The 19,935-nt window shown below is 46.5% G+C and overlaps 1 protein-coding gene across 1 annotated transcript in view; it reads left to right on the top strand.

Moving 5' to 3' along the window:
- The window catches only part of LOC121544480 (AT-rich interactive domain-containing protein 1B-like), a 257,508-nt gene that overhangs the window by 227,562 nt on the left and 10,011 nt on the right, over nucleotides 1–19,935 (top strand). The window contains 5 exon segments of the mRNA XM_045209158.1: nucleotides 5,385–5,503; nucleotides 14,217–14,320; nucleotides 15,553–15,714; nucleotides 15,861–16,070; nucleotides 16,367–16,577. Coding sequence (XP_045065093.1) covers nucleotides 5,385–5,503; nucleotides 14,217–14,320; nucleotides 15,553–15,714; nucleotides 15,861–16,070; nucleotides 16,367–16,577 — 806 coding nt within the window.

A 19,935-nucleotide genomic window follows, 5' to 3' on the forward strand; every position in this document is an offset into this window, starting at 1 on the left:
AAGCCAATTTGACATTTGCTCAGTACATTGTTTTCACTGAGGAAATGAACTAGTCTGCTGTTAATGATAATGCAGAGGATTTTCCCAAGGTTGCTGTTGACGCATATCCCACGGTAGTTATTGGGGTCAAATTTGTCTCCACTTTTGTGGATTGGGGTGATCAGTCCTTGGTTCCAAATATTGGGGAAGATGCCAGAGATAAGGATGATGTTAAAGAGCTCTCTCTCTCTCTCTCTCTCTCTCTCTCTCTCTCTCTCTCTCTCTCTCTCTCTCTCTCTCTCTCTCCTCAGCCCTGTCCTCTTTCTTTCTCATCACCCTCTCATCTAGGCCCTCAGAAATTGTCTCTTCCAGTTTCTCTCCTAGTCCATAATATATCTTACATACTTACATACATGCTGTGAATACTAGGTCCCCCTCCATAGAAAATACTTTGTGTCTCTCAGTCTGTCCCCAGATGTGGAGATGGTCTGAGGTTGACTGGGAATGCAATTAGTGCTGTCTGATGGAAACACAGAGGGAAAGAGAGAGAGAGTGTGTGTGTGTGTGTGTGTGTGTGTGCATACGTGTGTGTGTGTGTGTGTGTGTGTGTTAGAGGGCAGCTCTACTGACTCTTCCAGCTGACTTTGAGGAGGTTGAGAGCTGACAGCTCTGCGGCTTCACATGCATGGTGTTGCCATGGAGAAAGCAGGAAGGAAGGCAGGGGGACCGTTTTAGGAGGATTGTGGACCTCCCCCACATCCCCTATTGTTTATCTCTGTTTCTCAACCCTTGTTCTGTTTTGTTCTCTTCCTCTGAACAGCTGAGGAAGATTAAGGGGAAATTGGAGTGAGCTGAAGGCTCTGAAACACTGTGTTTAGTGTTTACTCTTTTATAGTCCTGATTCTGATCTGCGAGCCGCATTGTGAAACATTTAAACCTGTTGTTGTCTGTCTGAAAACAAGCAGCCATCAGACCTCCTCGTGTGTCTGGCATCCCCTTGTTACGGCATAGCCACACCACACCAACCCACACAACCCAGGGAAGGAAATAATTAGATAGGTAGGCATGATGTCATGGGCTTTCATCTCCTAGCTGTCTAGAGATCGGCTGTCATCTGGACAACCAAACACACACACACACCAAACAGCCTGAACCATGTCCCTCTCGACTACTCCAGATTCATTACGTAGAGTGAAAAGAATGCCAAATGAGCAGAGCAAGGCCACTATGATATCCTGTGGCTGGAGGGGGATCTGTGATTACATCTAGATTAGTGTGATGGTGATGCTAGCTAGTTTTTTCCGCAGTCCTCAGAGAGGTTCCCTTAAGTGCTTTGAATTATACATGATTTCCCATTTTCATGATCAAATCACCAAAACACCCATACTTGGTCTGATTGGCTGACATTTAGAACAATATTATGTTTGTATCTTAAAGACTGTAAACTTGCACTAAGTAATGTAAGTGTATCAAATGCACTTGGGTTTGAATCGGTTATGTTGAGGTTTTAAGTTGAGATTATACTATTGCACGGCTTGTGACTTGGTTTAGATCAATGATCGGAAAAAAGGAGTAAAGTCTCTTGAGTGAACACTGGTGTTGGGATTTGGAGAACAGAACCAGAGAGTAGCATTACGAAGCTAGGTGTTGTCCTGGCTCTGTTTGCTAAAGACAGAAAGTATTTTTTGAAATGACTTTGGTAACTGTCCCTGGAGCTACAGAATCACGGCTTGTAGAAAATAAGCACTTAGAGAAAAGCATGTTTAAAATAAAAATAAATCAAAGGAAATGGAAAAAGAGAAAGCGAGAGAGAAAAATGCTTAAGGGTAAATCCTCGTCAAATAATTCATTTCTGACCTCCTTAGTAAGTAAATTTACTAAGTAAATAAGAGCTGCTTGAATGTCAAGAATGCATTGCTGTTGCCGCCAGCGTTGTGGCTCACAGGCAGCCTTGGCATCAGCGCCAGCTAGGCTTTAATAAATGGCTTCACTCCCTTCGGAGCTGTTTGATGTAGGGGGGGGGGACGGCTTTTCTCAGGATTTAATATGTTAAAAGGCTGTCCTTTCATTCATTGTTTTATTTTGGATTCTGTTTGGGTTGAGTCAGGCAGTCAGGCAGGCAGGCAGTCAGACAGTCAGGCAGGCAGGCAGGCAGGGGCAGGTAGGCAGGCGCTAGCTGAGCTGGCTGCTTGGAATGGAGCTGGGGCTGAGAGGAAGCTGCCTTGAGAGCAGATTGTGCCCATATATAATTCATATTGTTCATACCCTCCCACTGACTACACCATGCAGACCCCCCTCTCTCTCTCTCTCTCTCTCTCTCTCTCTCTCTCTCTCTCTCACTCTCACTCACTCACTCACTCACTTACGTTCTCTCGCTCTCTCCCTCTCACCAGGCAGGGTTGACAGAGAGTGTTGGGGCTGGGTAATGATGGTGGTAGTACTTTAGTACCCCTCTTTTCTCCCTGCCACACTGAATTCACTCCCTGTTGTTGCAGTGAGTGTTTGCATTGGACAGGCAGGAATGGGGACTTTGACACTGACACTGTAGTGCTGGTCTGGCATGGAGCTGTGTGTGTGACTGCAGCTGGCTGTCTGGCACCCGGTAACCATGGCAGCCCTTGGCAACGTCCCTCTCTCCCTCTCTCTCTCCGGCCGTGCTCAGAGACAGGCCTCCTCAGATGTCCTTCACACATGTGGGCAGAATACTAAGGACAGACAGCATAGTTCCATGCAGGGGGATGAGGGGAGACAGAGAAACAGGCAGGGAGGGCGACAAGACTGGGACTGACTGCAGTGCTAGTCATTTAAATAGAACAGTGATTACTAATCTGTTTATCTGCTGAAGTGATTCAAAGCACATATTATTTCCCTCATAATATTTCAAGAGGCTCTAAATGTGGCTAACACCTCATGAGAGTATTACTCATAATGGTTTGCGCTGGTAGTAATGCCTAGTGTTTTCTGCCTTTGTTATTTCTGGGTTTCAACAAAATCCACATTTTATGGTTTATGGTTAGACTTAATCTGGCCATATTTATGCTACAACTTGCTGGCTCACAGATTCAGTTGAAAGCAGTGTCAAATCAGCAGGATCTTTTTGAGAAGCAGAGTACAACAAAACAGGTGTGTTCTCCCAGCTCTGCTGTGTCCCCATGCCTCTGCAACACAACACGATGAGAGAGAGAGAGAGAGAGAGAGAGAGAGAGAGAGAGAGAGAGTGTGCTGGGTTTGATGCTTCTCAGTTAGAGGAGCTCAGCTTCCCCTCAACTGTTCCCGTAGCTCAGCTAGCTCAGCTCACAATACAATGATTACACTACAATGACAACTGGATGGTACAGCCTGTGCTATGAGCTGGAAATGCACCCCCCACTGTCTCACCAGGGACACACTCCCTCTCTTTTCGATATCTTTTCCTCTCTCTGCTCTCTCACTCTTGCTGTTTTTTCTCCCATTTCTCATTTCTCTATTTATCCTCTCCCTCTTGTTTTTCTTATGTTCTCTAGCTCTCTCGCCCCTCTTGCTGCGTTTCCCCTCTCTTTCCCTCTCTTTCCCTCTCCGTCTCTCCCTCTCTGCTTTCCCCTCGTTCTCTGCGGCAACAGGGTGTTTTTTTCCCCAGCAAAGGTGCCCGAGAGCAAGATAAATGTGCTGTGCCTTTTTTGATAGCAGCACATGCATACATTAAGTGTGATTAAACGACCTGCGTTCCCTCCATCAAGTGTTTCCTAATGGGCTTTTTTATTACATGAATTTATAATAATGGACTAGTCCCACAGTCGAACTCCACTTTCTTGTTGTTATTTATGTTTTTTATTACATTATTCACATCAGCACTGGCGCTGGTGTTTATTTTCTGTGGGGCGATGTAAGGTGTAGATGCAGTATGGAGAAATAGCACTTTATGGAACACAAACGATATACTCCGACACAAAAGTCTAATGTCACCATGTTAGCTACCGATTGGGTTGAATTCTTTGAAGTAACAGAAAGTACCCAATGATACCACATTATTTCCTTGTAAATACTCAGTAAATCCCATAGTAAAACAGTACTGTAAAATAAAGTGCTGCCAAGAAAACAGTCTATAACAGGCAGGATTTGATTGATATTAGTGTATGTTGTTGTCTGTGAGCCATGGTTTTCCCTGTGAGCCCAGGCCCATAGAAGGATTACATATGTATCATCACACATGCTCTATGACTAATTACATCTGTGAGATGAGATTACTGGGATGTTTACCAAACCCATCCCTCCCCATCCCTCCTTCTGCCTGGTTAGTCACTGTCACACATCCAATACACTGTGCCATGGTTGTCCTCCTCTGCTTGGGGAAGTTCAGCTCTTTTGACTGACTGACACAAATCCGGATTGAGTGTTTGTTTAGTTTTTTGTATGTGTGATCACAGTGTTGAGATGAATGCAGGATGTAGGACTTCCCTCCAGACAGAAAGGCAGAGGTATTACTATGACCTTGTCAGTGTGGCATTTTAACACAAAGCTGCTCCCACTACTACTACTACTACTGCTACTGCTGTCAACCCTTACTCCGTGTTCCTTAAATACCCTTTCTAGTCTGCTCTACTCTCTCTCCACTTCAAGGAAATGATCCACCACAGATGAAGGGATGTTCTGTACTCCTACCTCTCTCTCACTCCCCCCTCTGCCACCTCTCTCACTCTCCTTTCTCTCCTCTTCCTGTTCTCTCGTTATCCAAGGGATTATTTGGACCAGCAGGAAGTAGAGCTGGTCCAACTGCTATCCATCCTGGTGCGCTGTCTGTTGAGTTGGTGCAGAGCTGGTACAGAGCTAGCATTGTACAGGGTACAGGGTATGGAGCGGTGGCCATGACCGTCTGTCTGCTGTGTGTGACGTTGGTTCAGCAGGTTTCTGATAAGCCCTCTGATGTCCTCCCAACACGCCGTGATGCGACGAGGCATGGAGAAAGCACAGGATTGATTTCAGCTGTCGCCATAGCAACAAATAACATGATCCTTTCCAGAAGCACACCTTAATTAGTTAAATTATTACTTCGTGGGGAGAGGAGGGAGGGGGGGAGAGGGCTAAGGAGAAGAGGGGTGAGGGATTTGCAAGGGATAAGAGGAAGGATGGGAGGGTGAAACAGCTTTCTATTCGGCTGTTGCTCACAAACACTTGCTTTTAAAGAGAGATTCTGTTTTTTTCTAGGACATGTGCCTATACATTTTCAGGATGATGGTTTATACAGTACTGAAACATATGGGCATATCCTCTGGCCTTATAGCCTTGCAATAGAGGCAGAAAGTCTAATCTATTACGGAGTCTTTTCTACTACCATGTCAAAAGCCAACTAATTGCTCTCCACACCAAGTATCCGGGTCCAGTCTTTCCTCTCTAACCAGCTCTTGTCTCTCTCTCTCGCTGTGTCCCAGACAGGGCAGCTACGCAGGCCCTGGCATAAACCAGATGGTGCACCCCATCAACCAGTCACAGGGCAACAACTCAGGCATGGGCACGCCACAGGGTCCACCCTACAATATGCCACCCTCAGGTAAGACCTGGACAGGCCAACAAGGTACCCAACAGAAACCAAAGTAGTGAATAATTGTCTAAAATGGTTGTGAGATAAAGTTTAGTCTTCTATAGCCTTCAGTTTGACAGACTTCTAACAAAAAATCTAATCAAATTGTATTTATCACATGCGTCGAATACAACTGGTGTAGATTTTACAGTGAAATACTTGCTTACAAACCTTTTCCCAACGATGCAGAGTAAAAATAAATAACTATATATATATTAAATATTAACTAACATGAGGAATAAAATAAAATACACAAGAATGGAGCTATATACAGGGCGTACAAGTACCAGATCAATGTGCAGAGGTACGAGGTACTTGCAGTGGTGTAAAGTAACTAAGTAAAAATACTTTGAAGTACTACTTAAGTCGTTTTTTGGGGTATCTGTACTTTACTTTACTATTTATATTTTTTATTACTTTTACTATTACTCCACTACATTCCTAAAGAAAATATGTACTTCTTACTCATGTACTTCATACATTTTCCCTGACACCCAAAAGTACTTGTTACATTTCGAATGCTCAGGCAGGACAACAATATGGTCCAATTCACGCACCGATCAATATACCATGTTTTCATCCCTACTGCCTCTGATCTGGCGGACTCACTAAACACATAGATTGTGTTTCTAAAGTGTTGGAGTGTGCCCCTGGCTGTCCGTAAATAAAAAAATAAAGTACAAAAAAGGGTGTATATGGTTTGCTTAATATAAGGAATTTGATGTATAGCATTTTGTTTTACTTTTTACTTTTATTATGACAATTGAGTATTTTTTCAACCACTGTACATTAAAAAATATATATTTTATAACTTTGTCTCAAGTAGTAGTTTACTGGTGACAGATATTTTTACTTTTACTCAAGTATGACAATTGAGTACTTTTTCCACCGCTGGGTATTTGAGGTAGATATGTACATGAAGGTAGGGTAAAGTGACTAGGCATCCGGATAGATAATAATTTGAGTAAAATAAAGAACAGAGTAGCAGCAGCAATGATGAGTGTAAAAGTGTGTGTGAGTGTGCTTGTGTGTATGTATGTGTGTTTGTGTTGTGTCGGTATGCGTGTGTGTGTTATGTGTGTGTGTGTGTATGTAGTGCTTGAATGTGTGAAGGATTTGTGTAGGAGTGACAGTGTAGTGTGTGTGAGTGAGTGTGTATATAAAGTCTAGTGAGTGTGCGTAGGCTCAGTGCAAGATAGAGTCAGTGCAGATATTTTGGGTACCATTAATTGACTAGTATTCATAGCAGTATCTATAATAAAACAAACTAATCTTTTTAAAATAATCTAAGCATTTTTAATAATCTAAGTAATAACAGAAGGTTAGGAGAGATGCCAGAGCTCTGTTCACTTTAAAGCTATCAAAATCAATCAAGCGTTTTATCTCTAGTAACTTTATGCCAGTTGGCCAAGACGCTCAAGATTAGTGCTTTAGGAAATGGCTAAAACAGCAACAAAACTAACCAATGCCAGCCAGAACCTGTGTTTGTGCTGTTCTTTGAAGATAGTACCTCAGAACATTTCTTCTTCCAAGAGAAGGAAAGATACAGATAAATAGAAAGACCAATAGAGAGAGCGAAAGTGAGAGAGAGGGAGAGCGAGAGAGAGATACAGAGTCGGAGAACGATGGACAGAGAGAGAGACAGAAAGACAGAGAGAGTGACTGTTCTGAATATGGTTATTTTCCTGCAGGCAGCTCTGTTCTGTTATTTCTCTTGTTCCGTTGGCCCTCCTGAGAACAGATTAATGCAGTGCGCCCCTTTCTCCTGCTCTGTCTTGCCCCTCACCCCTCCACATTGTGCTAAACGCACCTCGGAGAATGCGAGGCTATATATGAAAAGAGCTTTCTGCTCAGCCTTACAAAACTAAATATCAGCCTGCATGACATTTGGAAGACTTCAAATGAATTAGAGTGCCAAGGTTCTTAAAAACTCATCTCTGCTGCCCCTGGGGTTGGTAAAAAGCTATTAGTTTCACATAGTACTGAGCGCCGAGCTGAGAAGGGAAATAAAGGGACAAACCTTGGGACTCTTGGCATGTAGGGATACTTTCTTCTGAATAGGAAAATACTTATTCAGTCCACACTCGAGAAGCAGTCATCAAGATCTTATTTGTTTTTGCTAAGAACTTTTGAAGGAAAGTACCTAAGAAATGTAAGTCTACCAGTGCTTAAACATTGTAAGAGCATAATTTATATTTGTGGTGCTGAATGACCTATTCAGTGTTACACAAAAGCAAGGCCGAGAGAGTGCAATGGTATTTCATTTAAAAGTTAATTTTTTTTCTCAAGCAATGCCTTCTTCATTTTTATTCGTTCATTTTGCCTTTATTCCTTTTGAGAAGAATCCCTGGAAGAGGACCTTGGAGATAGAAAGGATGTGTTCCATCTCCCCAGAGAGACAGACATTTTGATAATACTTTCTCCATTATCCAGGACTGTGCTTCGGCTTCAGAACAGCTCATAATTTGGCTCTGTGTGTGCCTATTTTAGAGACAAGATGTAGTACAATGGCTACAATGACTAATACCTCCATTAACTCCTTATACAGTGGGGAAAGAAAGTATTTAGTCAGCCACCAATTGTGCAAGTTCTCCCACTTAAAAAGATGAGAGAGGCCTGTAATTTTCATCATAGGTTCACGTCAACTATGACAGACAAAATGAGATTTTTTTTCCAGAAAATCACATTGTAGGAATTTTAATGAATTTATTTGCAAATTATGGTGGAAAATAAGTATTTGGTCAATAACAAAAGTTTCTCAATACTTTGTTATATACGCTTTGTTGGCAATGACACAGGTCAAACGTTTTCTGTAAGTCTTCACAAGGTTTTCACACACTGTTGCTGGTATTTTGGCCCATTCCTCCATGCAGATCTCCTCTAGAGCAGTGATGTTTTGGGGCTGTCGCTGGGCAACACAGACTTTCAACTCCCTCCAAAGATTTTCTATGGGGTTGAGATCTGGAGACTGGCTAGGCCACTCCAGGACCTTGAAATGCTTCTTACGAAGCCACTCCTTCATTGCCCGGGCGGTGTGTTTGGGATCATTGTCATGCTGAAAGACCCAGCCACGTTTCATCTTCAATGCCCTTGCTGATGGAAGGAGGTTTTCACTCAAAATCTCACGATACATGGCCCCATTCATTCTTTCCTTTACACGGATCAGTCGTCCTGGTCCCTTTGCAGAAAAACAGCCCCAAAGCATGATGTTTCCACCCCCATGCTTCACAGTAGGTATGGTGTTCGTTGGATGCAACTCAGCATTCTTTGTCCTCCAAAGTTGAGTTTTTACCAAAAAGTTCTATTTTGGTTTCATCTGACTATATGACATTATCCCAGTCCTCTTCTGGATCATCCAAATGCACTGAAGCAAACTTCAGACGGGCCTGGACATGTACTGGCTTAAGCAGGGGGACACGTCTGGCACTGCAGGATTTGAGTCCCTGGCGGCATAGTGTGTTACTGATGGTAGGCTTTGTTACTTTGGTCCCAGCTCTCTGCAGGTCATTCACTAGGTCCCCCTGTGTGGTTCTGGGATTTTTGCTCACCGTTCTTGTGATCATTTTGACCCCACGGGGTGAGATCTTGCGTGGAGCCCCAGATCGAGGGAGATTATCAGTGGTCTTGTATGTCTTCTATTTCCTAATAATTGCTCCCACAGTTGATTTCTTCAAACCAAGCTGCTTACCTATTGCAGATTCAGTCTTCCCAGCCTGGTGCAGGTCTACAATTTTGTTTCTGGTGTCCTTTGACAGCTCTTTGGTCTTGGCCATAGTGGAGTTTGGAGTGTGACTGTTTGAGGTTGTGGACAGGTGTCTTTTATACTGATAACAAGTTCAAACAGGTGCCATTAATACAGGTAACGAGTGGAGGACAGAGGAGCCTCTTAAAGAAGAAGTTACAGGTCTGTGAGAGCCAGAAATCTTGCTTGTTTGTAGGTGACCAAATACATATTTTCCACCATAATTTGCAAATAAATTCATAAAAAATCCTACAATGTGATTTTCTGGAATTTTTTTCCTCGATTTGTCTGTCATAGTTGACGTGTACCTATGATGAAAATTACAGGCCTCTCTCATCTTTTTAAGTGGGAGAACTTGCACAATTGGTGGCTGACTAAATACTTTCTTTCCCCACTGTATACAGTACATGCTATGTGAATATTGCTCCTCATACACTAGGGCAGTGGTTCCCAAACCTTTTCGGTTACTGTAGCACAAACTGCATTTTGCTTTACCCGGAGTACCCCTGAAGTACACCCTAATGTGCATTTTACCAGTAGGCCTATGATCTCATGAGCCTTCTGAAGTACCCTCTTTGGATAGGCCAAGTACCCCCAGGGGTCCTAGTACCCCTGGTTGGGAACCAGTGCACTAGACTAGCATGTGAACATGCATTCATATGCACTCATATGTTTCATTCAAAGGTTTGGCTGGTGCACTCATGATGCACCAATGTCAGAGTAGAGCAGTCTTTATTATCCCCGGATGTCACGTTTCAGACAGACGACAAGAGGACCACAATTGCGTCACACCAGAAAGTTTATTTAAACTTAAAGGGAAAGGGATGTAGGGAGTGAGTGAAGGCTCCAGGGGTTATCCCGTCCGGTGTGCTGGGTCTGTGCCTCCCCCCAGTGGCAGCGATGCGTCCGATGACGCCGGTGGTAGGTGGTCCAGAAGTCCTGGGGGGGGGGGAGGAAACACAGACACAACGGGGCGGAATGAAACCAGGCAGCAGTACAGTTCAAGGGAAACCCAAAATACGTAGTAGCAAGGCAGAAGGCTGGTCAGAGTTACCGGGATAGAAGAGTAGTCAGGAGTCGTAATGGCAGAAGCAGGTCTGGATCTCCTGAGGCAGAAGAGTATCCAAAAACCAGGCAGGTCCGGGGTCACAAAACCAGGGTGAGCCAGAAGCGCGAGCAAACAGGTTCCGGGTGTGAGCTTTGCAGACGATCTGACACCGGAGAGCTGAAAGACAGGGCCTTAAATACTGGGAGAGGTTAGTGGGTAATGCAGCGCAGCTGGCAGAGTAATTAGAGCCGAGCAGAGCAGGGACAGGTGGAGCTAGTTAGGCTGAGTAGAGAGAGGGAGGTGAGCAGAGTGGAAGCTGAACCGTGGTAACCCGGTGGAGTGAGAGGGCTCATGACAGAACCCCCCAAGGGACGGCCCCAGAAGTCCCAAGAGCAACACCTACGCCGGGCGGGAGGAGGAGCCGGAGGAGGGCTAGAACTCCTCCGAACGGTCCAGTGAACGTCCTCATCCTCGGAGGAAGCCGGAGGGCCGTGGTCGGGAGATGGGACAGGTCCCGAGACAGGATCAGGCACAGGACAGGAAGCCGAGCGGGCCGGACGGTTAGGGACCCCTCTGGGGCGGCCCCTACGGATTGCAGGTTGATCAGGATGCCGTTGGTGGAAAGCGGTGATGAGAGTCCTATCCACAATCCGACTAGCTGGCACCCAGGTCCTTTCCTCAGGTCCATAGCCCTCCCAGTCAATGAGGTACTGGAGACCCCTACCCCTCCGTCTGGACCCGAAGCAGGCGGCGGACGGTGTAAAACCAGACCACCATCGACGAGCCCGTGGAGGAGGAGGACAAGGCGCAGCAGGGACCAGCGGACTCCTGGGCACAGGCAGGGGCTGCAGCAATCCGGCTGGGGGGCTGGCAGACCGACTTGTGTTGGTTGCAGATGGGGCAGGCTTGGGACGATTCCCGTACATCCTTCCTCAGAGAGGGCCACCAGAACCTCTGGGCGAGCAGGTTGTAAGTGCGGGTGGAGCCAGGGTGACAAGCTAGGCGGGAGTCATGTCCCCACTGAACGACCTGGGACCTCAGGTCTTCGGGGACAAAAAGGCGGTCAGCTGGGCAAGTGCTGGGACCTGGCTGGTTACGGAGAGCCTCCAGCACCTGTTCCTCAACAGCCCAGGTCAGAGCTGCAACGATGCAGGGACTTGGCAGAATCGACACAGGGTCCTTGGAGGGGTCAGGAGCGGAGTTAGTAGGTACTGGCCGAGGGTAGTGCGGCGGCAAGCAGGCAGGTTCGGTGGCAGTCCTCTCCCCACTCCCCTGATCACCCCGGTCACCCAGTCGAGCTGAGGGTTGTGCCGGCGGAGCCATGGGTAACCCAGGATGAGGGGTTGGCCTGGAGAGGGGAGCAGGTGAAACTGGATAGTTTCTTGATGGTTTCCGGACAGACCCATCGAGACCGGGGCCGTGACATGAGTGACCGATCCGAGTAAGTGTCCGTCCAGTGCCCGGGCAGGAATAGGGAGGTGTCAAACGGAGGTTCTCCAGTCCCAGTTGGCGTGCCAGCTTGATGTCCATTATGTTGGCTTCCGCCAGAATCCACCAGAGCAGCCAGGGTGTGAGTTGAGTCAGGGAGGCGGAGGTGAACTTGCAGCAGGGGTTTGCGGTCGGAGGACTGGATGGTCATTGAACTCAACCGGACTCCCCCTATGCCCGGTGAGCTTCGGCCCTTTAAAGGGCAGGTTACCACACGATGTCCATCACCTCCACAATAGAGGCAGAGGTTTGAGGTGAAGCGTCGCTGGCGCTCTGCAGGAGTGAGAGAGGCTCGCCCAATCTCCATAGGCTCAGACTGATCAAGCTGACCTGGGTGAGTGGCAGTAGATGACAGGAGCCCAGTCGGATCTCTCCGAATGCCGGTAGTAGGTGGACCTTGGCGCCCCCTCCCACGACGACGGGTCTGTATCCTACTGTCGATCCTGACAGTCAGTGCGATGGCTTCATCAAGAGTGGAAGGCAGTTCATGGGAGACCAACTCGTCCTTGATATAGTCAGCCAAACTATGGAAGAACGCGTCCACCAACGATGGTGTGTTCCAAGAACTTCGTCTAGCCAGGGTTCGGAAGTCGATGGAATGGTCTGCGACTGTACGTCTGCCTTGTCGAATACTGAACAGTTCACGAGACGCCTCTGCGGTTGGGGAATCCAGGTCAAACACCTTCAGCATCTCCTCAGCAAACAGGTCGAAGGTTGCACATGCGGGGTTTGACGTTCGAACTCTGCTGTTCCCCAGAGTCGAGCTCGGCCCGTCAGGTGAGTGATGGCATACCCAACTTTAGCCCCCCCCGTGGCGAAGGTCCTTGGCTGCAAGGAGAACTGAAGTCGGCAGCTAGTCAGGAATGGCCGGACCTGGGTTGAATCGCCGTTGAACCGCTCGGGGTTTCCAATCTTGGGTTCGGAGCAGCGGCTGCAATGACCGGGGCAGGTAACTCGGGGGGCAGGGCTGGTGGGCAGACTGGCTGGGGTCAGGTTGGTGAGGAGTTGAATGATCATGGCGAGTTGTTGTTGCTGCTGCTGGGACTGCTGCTGGTGCTGCTGGAACTGCTGATGCTGTTGGTGGCCGACCTGAAGCAGAGAGGAGATGCACGCCGCTCATGCGGCCTAGCTCTCTCTAGTGTGTTCCAGGCGTAGCATGGCGGTGGGTTGCTCAGGCTCTTCGGTTTCCATGTCGGGGAAGTGTGCGCTGAGTCCATGATGGTCAGATCGTACTGTCACGTTTCAGACAGACGACAAGAGGACCACAATTGCGTCACACCAGAAAGTTTATTTAAACTTAAAGGGAAAGGGATGTAGGGAGTGAGTGAAGGCTCCAGGGGTTATCCCGTCCGGTGTGCTGGGTCTGTGCCTCCCCCAGTGGCAGCGATGCGTCCGATGACGCCGGTGGTAGGTGGTCCAGAAGTCCTGGGGGAGGAAACACAGACACAACGGGCGGAATGAAACCAGGCAGCAGTACAGTTCAAGGGAAACCCAAAATACGTAGTAGCAAGGCAGAAGGCTGGTCAGAGTTACCGGGATAGAAGAGTAGTCAGGAGTCGTAATGGCAGAAGCAGGTCTGGATCTCCTGAGGCAGAAGAGTATCCAAAAACCAGGCAGGTCCGGGGTCACAAAACCAGGGTGAGCCAGAAGCGCGAGCAAACAGGTTCCGGGTGTGAGCTTTGCAGACGATCTGACACCGGAGAGCTGAAAGACAGGGCCTTAAATACTGGGAGAGGTTAGTGGGTAATGCAGCGCAGCTGGCAGAGTAATTAGAGCCGAGCAGAGCAGGGACAGGTGGAGCTAGTTAGGCTGAGTAGAGAGAGGGAGGTGAGCAGAGTGGAAGCTAGTGGAAACCAATTAAGGTGGTAACCCGGTGGAGTGAGAGGGCTCATGACACCGGATGCACCAATGCCTTTTAAAATAACTGTCCAGTGAAAATCTCACTTTTAAAAGTTAATATTCTGTTAACTCATACCCAAATAATGCTGTTGACTCGTCCTATACTCGTGTATTTGTGGTCAACGCATAAATTGGAGAAAGAAACACTTAATAAACCCTACCTCAAATTTAAAAGATGCTTGCTATTTCCTCATAGAGTATGATGTCATACTCCTGTGGAGGATGAGCTGGCCATCAGCGGTCTAGAGGAGGATGAGCTGGCCAATCAGCGATCTATATTTTTAATGACCGGTATACGCCCACACCATACTGTTGTTGTGGTATGCCTACACCATTTCAACACAGAAAAGTTGCTTTTTAACATACTTAAATACAATTTTTTTGGAAGGAAAACTATTTCACTCATACTGTAAGTAATAACAGGTCATATTTCATAGAAATCTGGAAACACTGGACAGTTACTTTAAAATGTGTGAATTCTTCCCTCCATTTTCTTCTTTGTGTAGGGGCCATGGGGATGGCTGGGGATGGGATGGTGACTCCTGTTGGGAAGCAGAAAATGGATGTCAAGGAGGAGTGCATGCCCACCAATGAACCTCCCAGACCCAAGGTACAACCTCCCTCCCTCTCTCTCTCTCTCTCTCTCTCTCTCTCTCTCTCTCTCTCTCTCACTAATGAACCGAAGGCATCAGCACAGCAGGCAGAGTTTTGTTTTCTTGCCATATTTAATCATTTGTTTAACATTTACAGTTAATAATAGTTTCTTGATTTGTTTTAGTCATCACCTTTTGATGTGTTGGCATCTATAGCTGCAAAGATGGTGTTTAGAATCCTGCACACATCCACACACACTGTACTTTCACTACTCTCCACAGCCCAACCCACTATAATGCTGACTGCTCACTTCTCCCAAATGAAGCTCAGCTCAGCAACAGCTTTGCACTTTGGCTCTTTCCATTCCTGCCTTTTTGTTTTGCCCCCATAATTTCTGTGAAAATCCCTGTTTTTGTTGATAGTAATGGTGGGTGTTGAATTATTGAAGACAGTCAGAGCTGTGTGAAGACCCCCAGAGCTCCCTGAAGAGATGATGTGTCTGTACTATGTAGTAACAAGACAAGGTCTTAGTCTCCCTGCTCTGGCAGACTGGGGGGAGAGAGAGAGAGATAGAGGGAGAGAACACGGCATGGTTATGCTGACATATGCAATCTGTCACTGAAATGCTCAAACACATACCTACCTGTACACAGAGCACTTGTTCCCTGCATTCTGAGTAGTCAGGACTCTTTCTTTCTTTCTTTCTTTCTTTCTTTCTTTCTTTCTTTCTTTCTTTCTTTCTTTCTTTCTTTCTTTCTTTCTTTCTTATTTTCTTTCTTTCTTTCTTTCTTTCTTTCTTTCTTTCTTTCTTTCTTATTTTCTTTCTTTCTTTCTTTCTTTCTTTCTTTCTTTCTTTCTTTCTTTCTTTCTTTCTTTCTTGCTGAGTCTCTCTTTCTCTTTCTGGTTTACTGAGTGTTTTTGATGCATGCAGCTGTTCGCAAGAGGCCTTTTAGAACACTGCAACTTTTTGTTCACACACAGTAGGGGTTGGGGTGAAGGGATGGGTGAGTGAGTGAAAGAACAGAGGAATATGAAAAACAGAATCCATTCCGCTCTGTCTCCACTGCTAACACTCACCAAGTGCTCTCTCTCTCTCTCTCTCTCTCTCTCTCTCTCTCTCTCTCTCTCTCTCTCTCTCTCTCTCTCTCTCTCTCTCTCTCTCTCTCTCTCTCTCTCTCTCTCTCTCTCTCTCTCTCTCTCTCTCTCTCTCTCTCTCTCTCTCTCTCTCTCTCTCCGTGTGTGTTACAGGATGGCTACAGTGTATCCCAGTGTATCTCCCAGCCTACCACCCCTGGTGCCATGCCTGTCCCCTCTCCCCTGTCCCACAGCCCAGCCAGCCTGTCCTCCTACCATGGGGATGACAGTGACAGCATCAGCAGCCCCGTCTGGCCAAAGACTCCCTCCAGCCCTGTATGTGACACTCTTCCTTACATTTCAACCAATATCTTCTTTTATTATTTTTTTATTTTTTTCAGTATGATGACTGATGTGAGTAGTTGTGTCAGTTTGCAAGGTTGGAGCTAATTCCATATCTCTCTCCATCTCTTCCGACTCAGAAGCCCAACTCGTCCACCATGACTAACGAGCGAATCACAGGTCTGTATGATATGGGTGGGGAGCCGGAGAGGCGTGGCTGGGTGGACCATTACCTGTCCTTTATGGAGGAGAGGGGTACACCTGTTCCCCACCTCCCTGCCGTGGGCAAGAAGCCCCTGGACCTCTACAGACTGTACATGGTGGTCAGGGAGATAGGGGGGCTGGCCATGGTGAGAGACAACCACTGAGTTCATTTCATTATGTCTTATAGGACTGATATACACTGCTAAGTGTTTTTCTCATGTATTGCAGGACGGAAATACTGTTGCGCTATACACTATTTATGTGGTTGATTAGACTTGTCAATATCACTTATTTGGTAGTAGCTTTGAAGTGGGACAAAGCAACTGGTTAGCAGTTACAAGCCAGGATACATACAGCGGACTAACATGCCATTGTGTTAATGCTCTGTCTCCTGTCTCCCTCCCCATCCTCCCTCTCCTCCATACCATCCTCTCCCCTCCAGGTGAACAAGAACAAGAAGTGGCGTGAGCTGTCCACCAGCCTGAGTGTTGGTACCTCCAGTAGCTCAGCCAGCTCTCTGAAGAAGCAGTACATCCAGTACCTGTTTGCCTATGAGTGTAAGGTGGAGCGAGGAGAGGACCAGCCGGCCGACAGCAACACTGGGACTGGGGGGGACAACAGGAAGCAGGCCAAGTTGCAGCTGCCCTCTCCTGGTAAGGACCAGTACTTATAATGATGATGATGACGGTGGTGATGGTAGTGGCAGTGGTGGGGGTGATAATGATGTTGTGTAGACTGTAATTTTGGCATATAATTGGAAGATTGAGACTTTCCATGCAAGCAGTGTGTTAGGACTTTTATGTATAGTCTTGTGTGCCTTTTCGTGGACTGGTAGTGTGTCTTGGAAGAACCTTTTGAACAAAATAAAAACAAGCAATTACTGAGGTTCCCCTGATATTATCACCAGTTACAGTACCTCTAAGCGGAGATATGGCTTGATTTGATTACAGTATTAGAAAGGTTAAGACTTGTAATTTTGTGTTATGCTACTATGCTATTTATAAGACAAAGTATTTGTTTTGCATGTTGTCCCTGACACTTTTTTCTAAGCACAATTACTGTGCTCAGCTAAGGAGAGAGAGCTGGAGCGTAAAGGTTGCGTCTCTAATTTAGAGCGCTGATGAGAAAAGTGACCCTGACTTTTAAATAGAACACCAGCACCTCACCTGCCTGAGTCACACCAGATTGCTTTTGCTAAGAGGAGCATCTGCCTTCAGCACACAAGCACACCCCACCCACGCAGATGTAGAAGACTTTACACTGCTTGCTTAGTGAGTATTGCTTCATTCTGATTCGGCTCACACTGAGGCTTTTTCTAGCACACGTGACCGCCCTCCCAAAGCATCTTAACAGTCGTGCCACGCGAAAAGCTAGCTATACAGTGGCGCAAGTGGGGACACTTCAGGCTGAGGTGTACGTTTCACACATCCCCATGTGCTACACAGACACACCTAATCTTGCATATTTCTGCATCCCAGCCTCTTAGCCACTTGATGGAGACATAACCTTCTGATATGAATATTTACCTTCATTTTGAGCCAGGTCAGTGTACAAAAATAGAAACGTAACATTAAACAATTTCTAAGATTTTACTGAGTTACAATTCATATAAGGAAATCAGTCAATTGATTTAAATTAATTAGGCCCTAATCTATGTATTTCACATGACTGGGAATACAGATATGCATCTGTTGGTCACAGATACAATACATGACCAAAAGTATGTGGACACCTGCTCGTCGAACATCTCATTCCAAAATCATGGGCATTAATATGGAGTTGGTCCCCCCTTTGCTGCTATAACAGCCTCCACTCTTCTGGGGAAGGCTTTACACTAGATGTTGGAACATTGCTGCAGGGACTTGCTTCCATTCAGCCACAAGAGCATTAGTGAGGTCGGGCACTGATGTTGGGTGATTAGGCCTGGCTCGCAGTCAGCATTCCAATTCATCCCAAAGGTGTACGATGGGGTTGAGGTCAGGGGCCCCATGCAGGCCAGTCAAGTTCTTCCACACCAATCTTGACAAACCATTTCTGTATGGACCTCGCTTTGTGCATGGGGCATTGTCATGCTGAAACAGGAAAGGGCCTTCCCCAAACTGTTGCCACAAAGTTGGAAGCACAGAATCGTCTATAATGTCATTGTATGCTGTAGTGTTAAGATTTCCCTTCACGTGAACTAAGGGGCCTAGCTCGAACCATGAACAACAGCCAGAGATCATTATTCCTCCTCCACCAAACTTTACAGTTGGCACTATGCATTAGGGCAGATAGCATTCTCCTGGCATCTGCCAAACCCAGATTTGTGCGTCGGACTGCCAGATGGTGAAGCGTGATTCATCACTCCAGAGAACGCGTTTCCACTGCTCCAGAGTCCAATGGCGGCGAGCTTTACACCACTCCAGCCGACGCTTGGCATGTGCATGGTGATCTTTGGCTTGTGTGTGGCTGCTCAGCCATGTAAACCCATTTCATGAAGCTCCCAACTAACAGTTATTGTGCTGACGTTGCTTCCAGAGGCAGTTTGGAACTCGGTAATGGGTGTTGCAACCGAGGACAGGCGATTTTTACGCGGTTCAGCACTCGCCGGTCCCTTTCCGTGAGCTTGTGTGGGCTGCCACTTCGCGGCTGAGTTGTTGTTGCTCCTAGACGTTTCCACTTCACAATAACAGCACTTACAGTTGACCTGGGGCAGCTATAGCAGTTGTTGGAAAGATGGCATCCTATGACGGTGCCACGTTAAAAGTCACTGAGCTCTTCAGTAAGGCTACTTTACTGCCAATGCTTGTCTATGGAGATTGCATGGCTGTGTGCTTGATTTTATACACCTGTCAGCAACGGGTGTGTCTGAAATAGCTGAATCCACTAATGTTAAGGTGTGTCCACATTATTTTTATACAAAAAAGGTAGGGGCGTGGATCATAAAATCAGGCAGTATCTGGTGTGACCACGATTTTCCTCATCCAGCTTGACACATCTTCTTCGCATAGAGTTGATCAGGCTGTTGATTGTGGCCTGTGGAATGTTGTCCCACTCCTTTTCAATGGCTGTGTGAAGTTGCAACATTGATATCAGCAAACCGCTCGCCCACACAATGCCATACACACTGTCTGCCATCTACCTGGTACATTTGAAACCGGCATTCATCTGAAGGGCACACTTCTCCAGCGTGCCAGTGGCCATCGAAGGTGAGCATTTGTCCACTGAAGTCGGTTACGACGCGTAACTGCAGTCAGGTAAAGACCCTGGTGAGGACGACGAGCACGCAGATGAGCTTCCCTGAGACCGTTTCTGACAGTTTGTGCAGAAATTCTTGGGTTGTGCAAACCCACCGTTTTATCAGCTGTCTGGGTGGCTGGTCTCAGACAATCCCACAGGTGAAGAAGCCGGATGTGGAGGTCCTGGGCTGGCGTGGTTACACGCGGTGTGCAATTTAGTGGCCGGTTGGACGTTCTACCAAATTCTCTAATGTTAGAGCAAGGAACATTAAATTCTCTGGCAACAGCTCTGGTGGACATATCTGTAGTCAGCATGCCAATTGCACGCTCCCTGAAAACTTGAGACATCTGTGACAAAACATCACATTTTAGAGTGGCCTTTTATTGTCCCCAGCACAAGGTGCACCTGTGAAATGATCATGCTGTTTAATCATCTTCTTGATATGCCACACCTGTCAGGTGGATGGATTATCTTGGTGAAGGAGAAATGCTCACTAACAGAGATGTACACAAATTTGTGCAAAACATTTGTGCGTTTGTAAGATTTCCAGGATATTTGATTTCCGCTCATGAAACATGGTACCAAAACTTTACATGTTGCGTTTATATTTTTGTTCAGCATAATTAGTGAAAATAGAACATACAATGAAATCGAATAAAATGTTGATATCAGTTTTATATCACACAATTTTGATCTGAAATCTTTTGGACATCAGTGCAATGTTGAGGGAATCCTATGTGAGTCAGAAAAGGATACTCATATGATAGGTAAGATATACAAAACAATGCAGAG

This window comes from Coregonus clupeaformis, chromosome 29, assembly GCF_020615455.1.
Source record: "Coregonus clupeaformis isolate EN_2021a chromosome 29, ASM2061545v1, whole genome shotgun sequence".
NCBI lineage: Eukaryota > Metazoa > Chordata > Actinopteri > Salmoniformes > Salmonidae > Coregonus > Coregonus clupeaformis.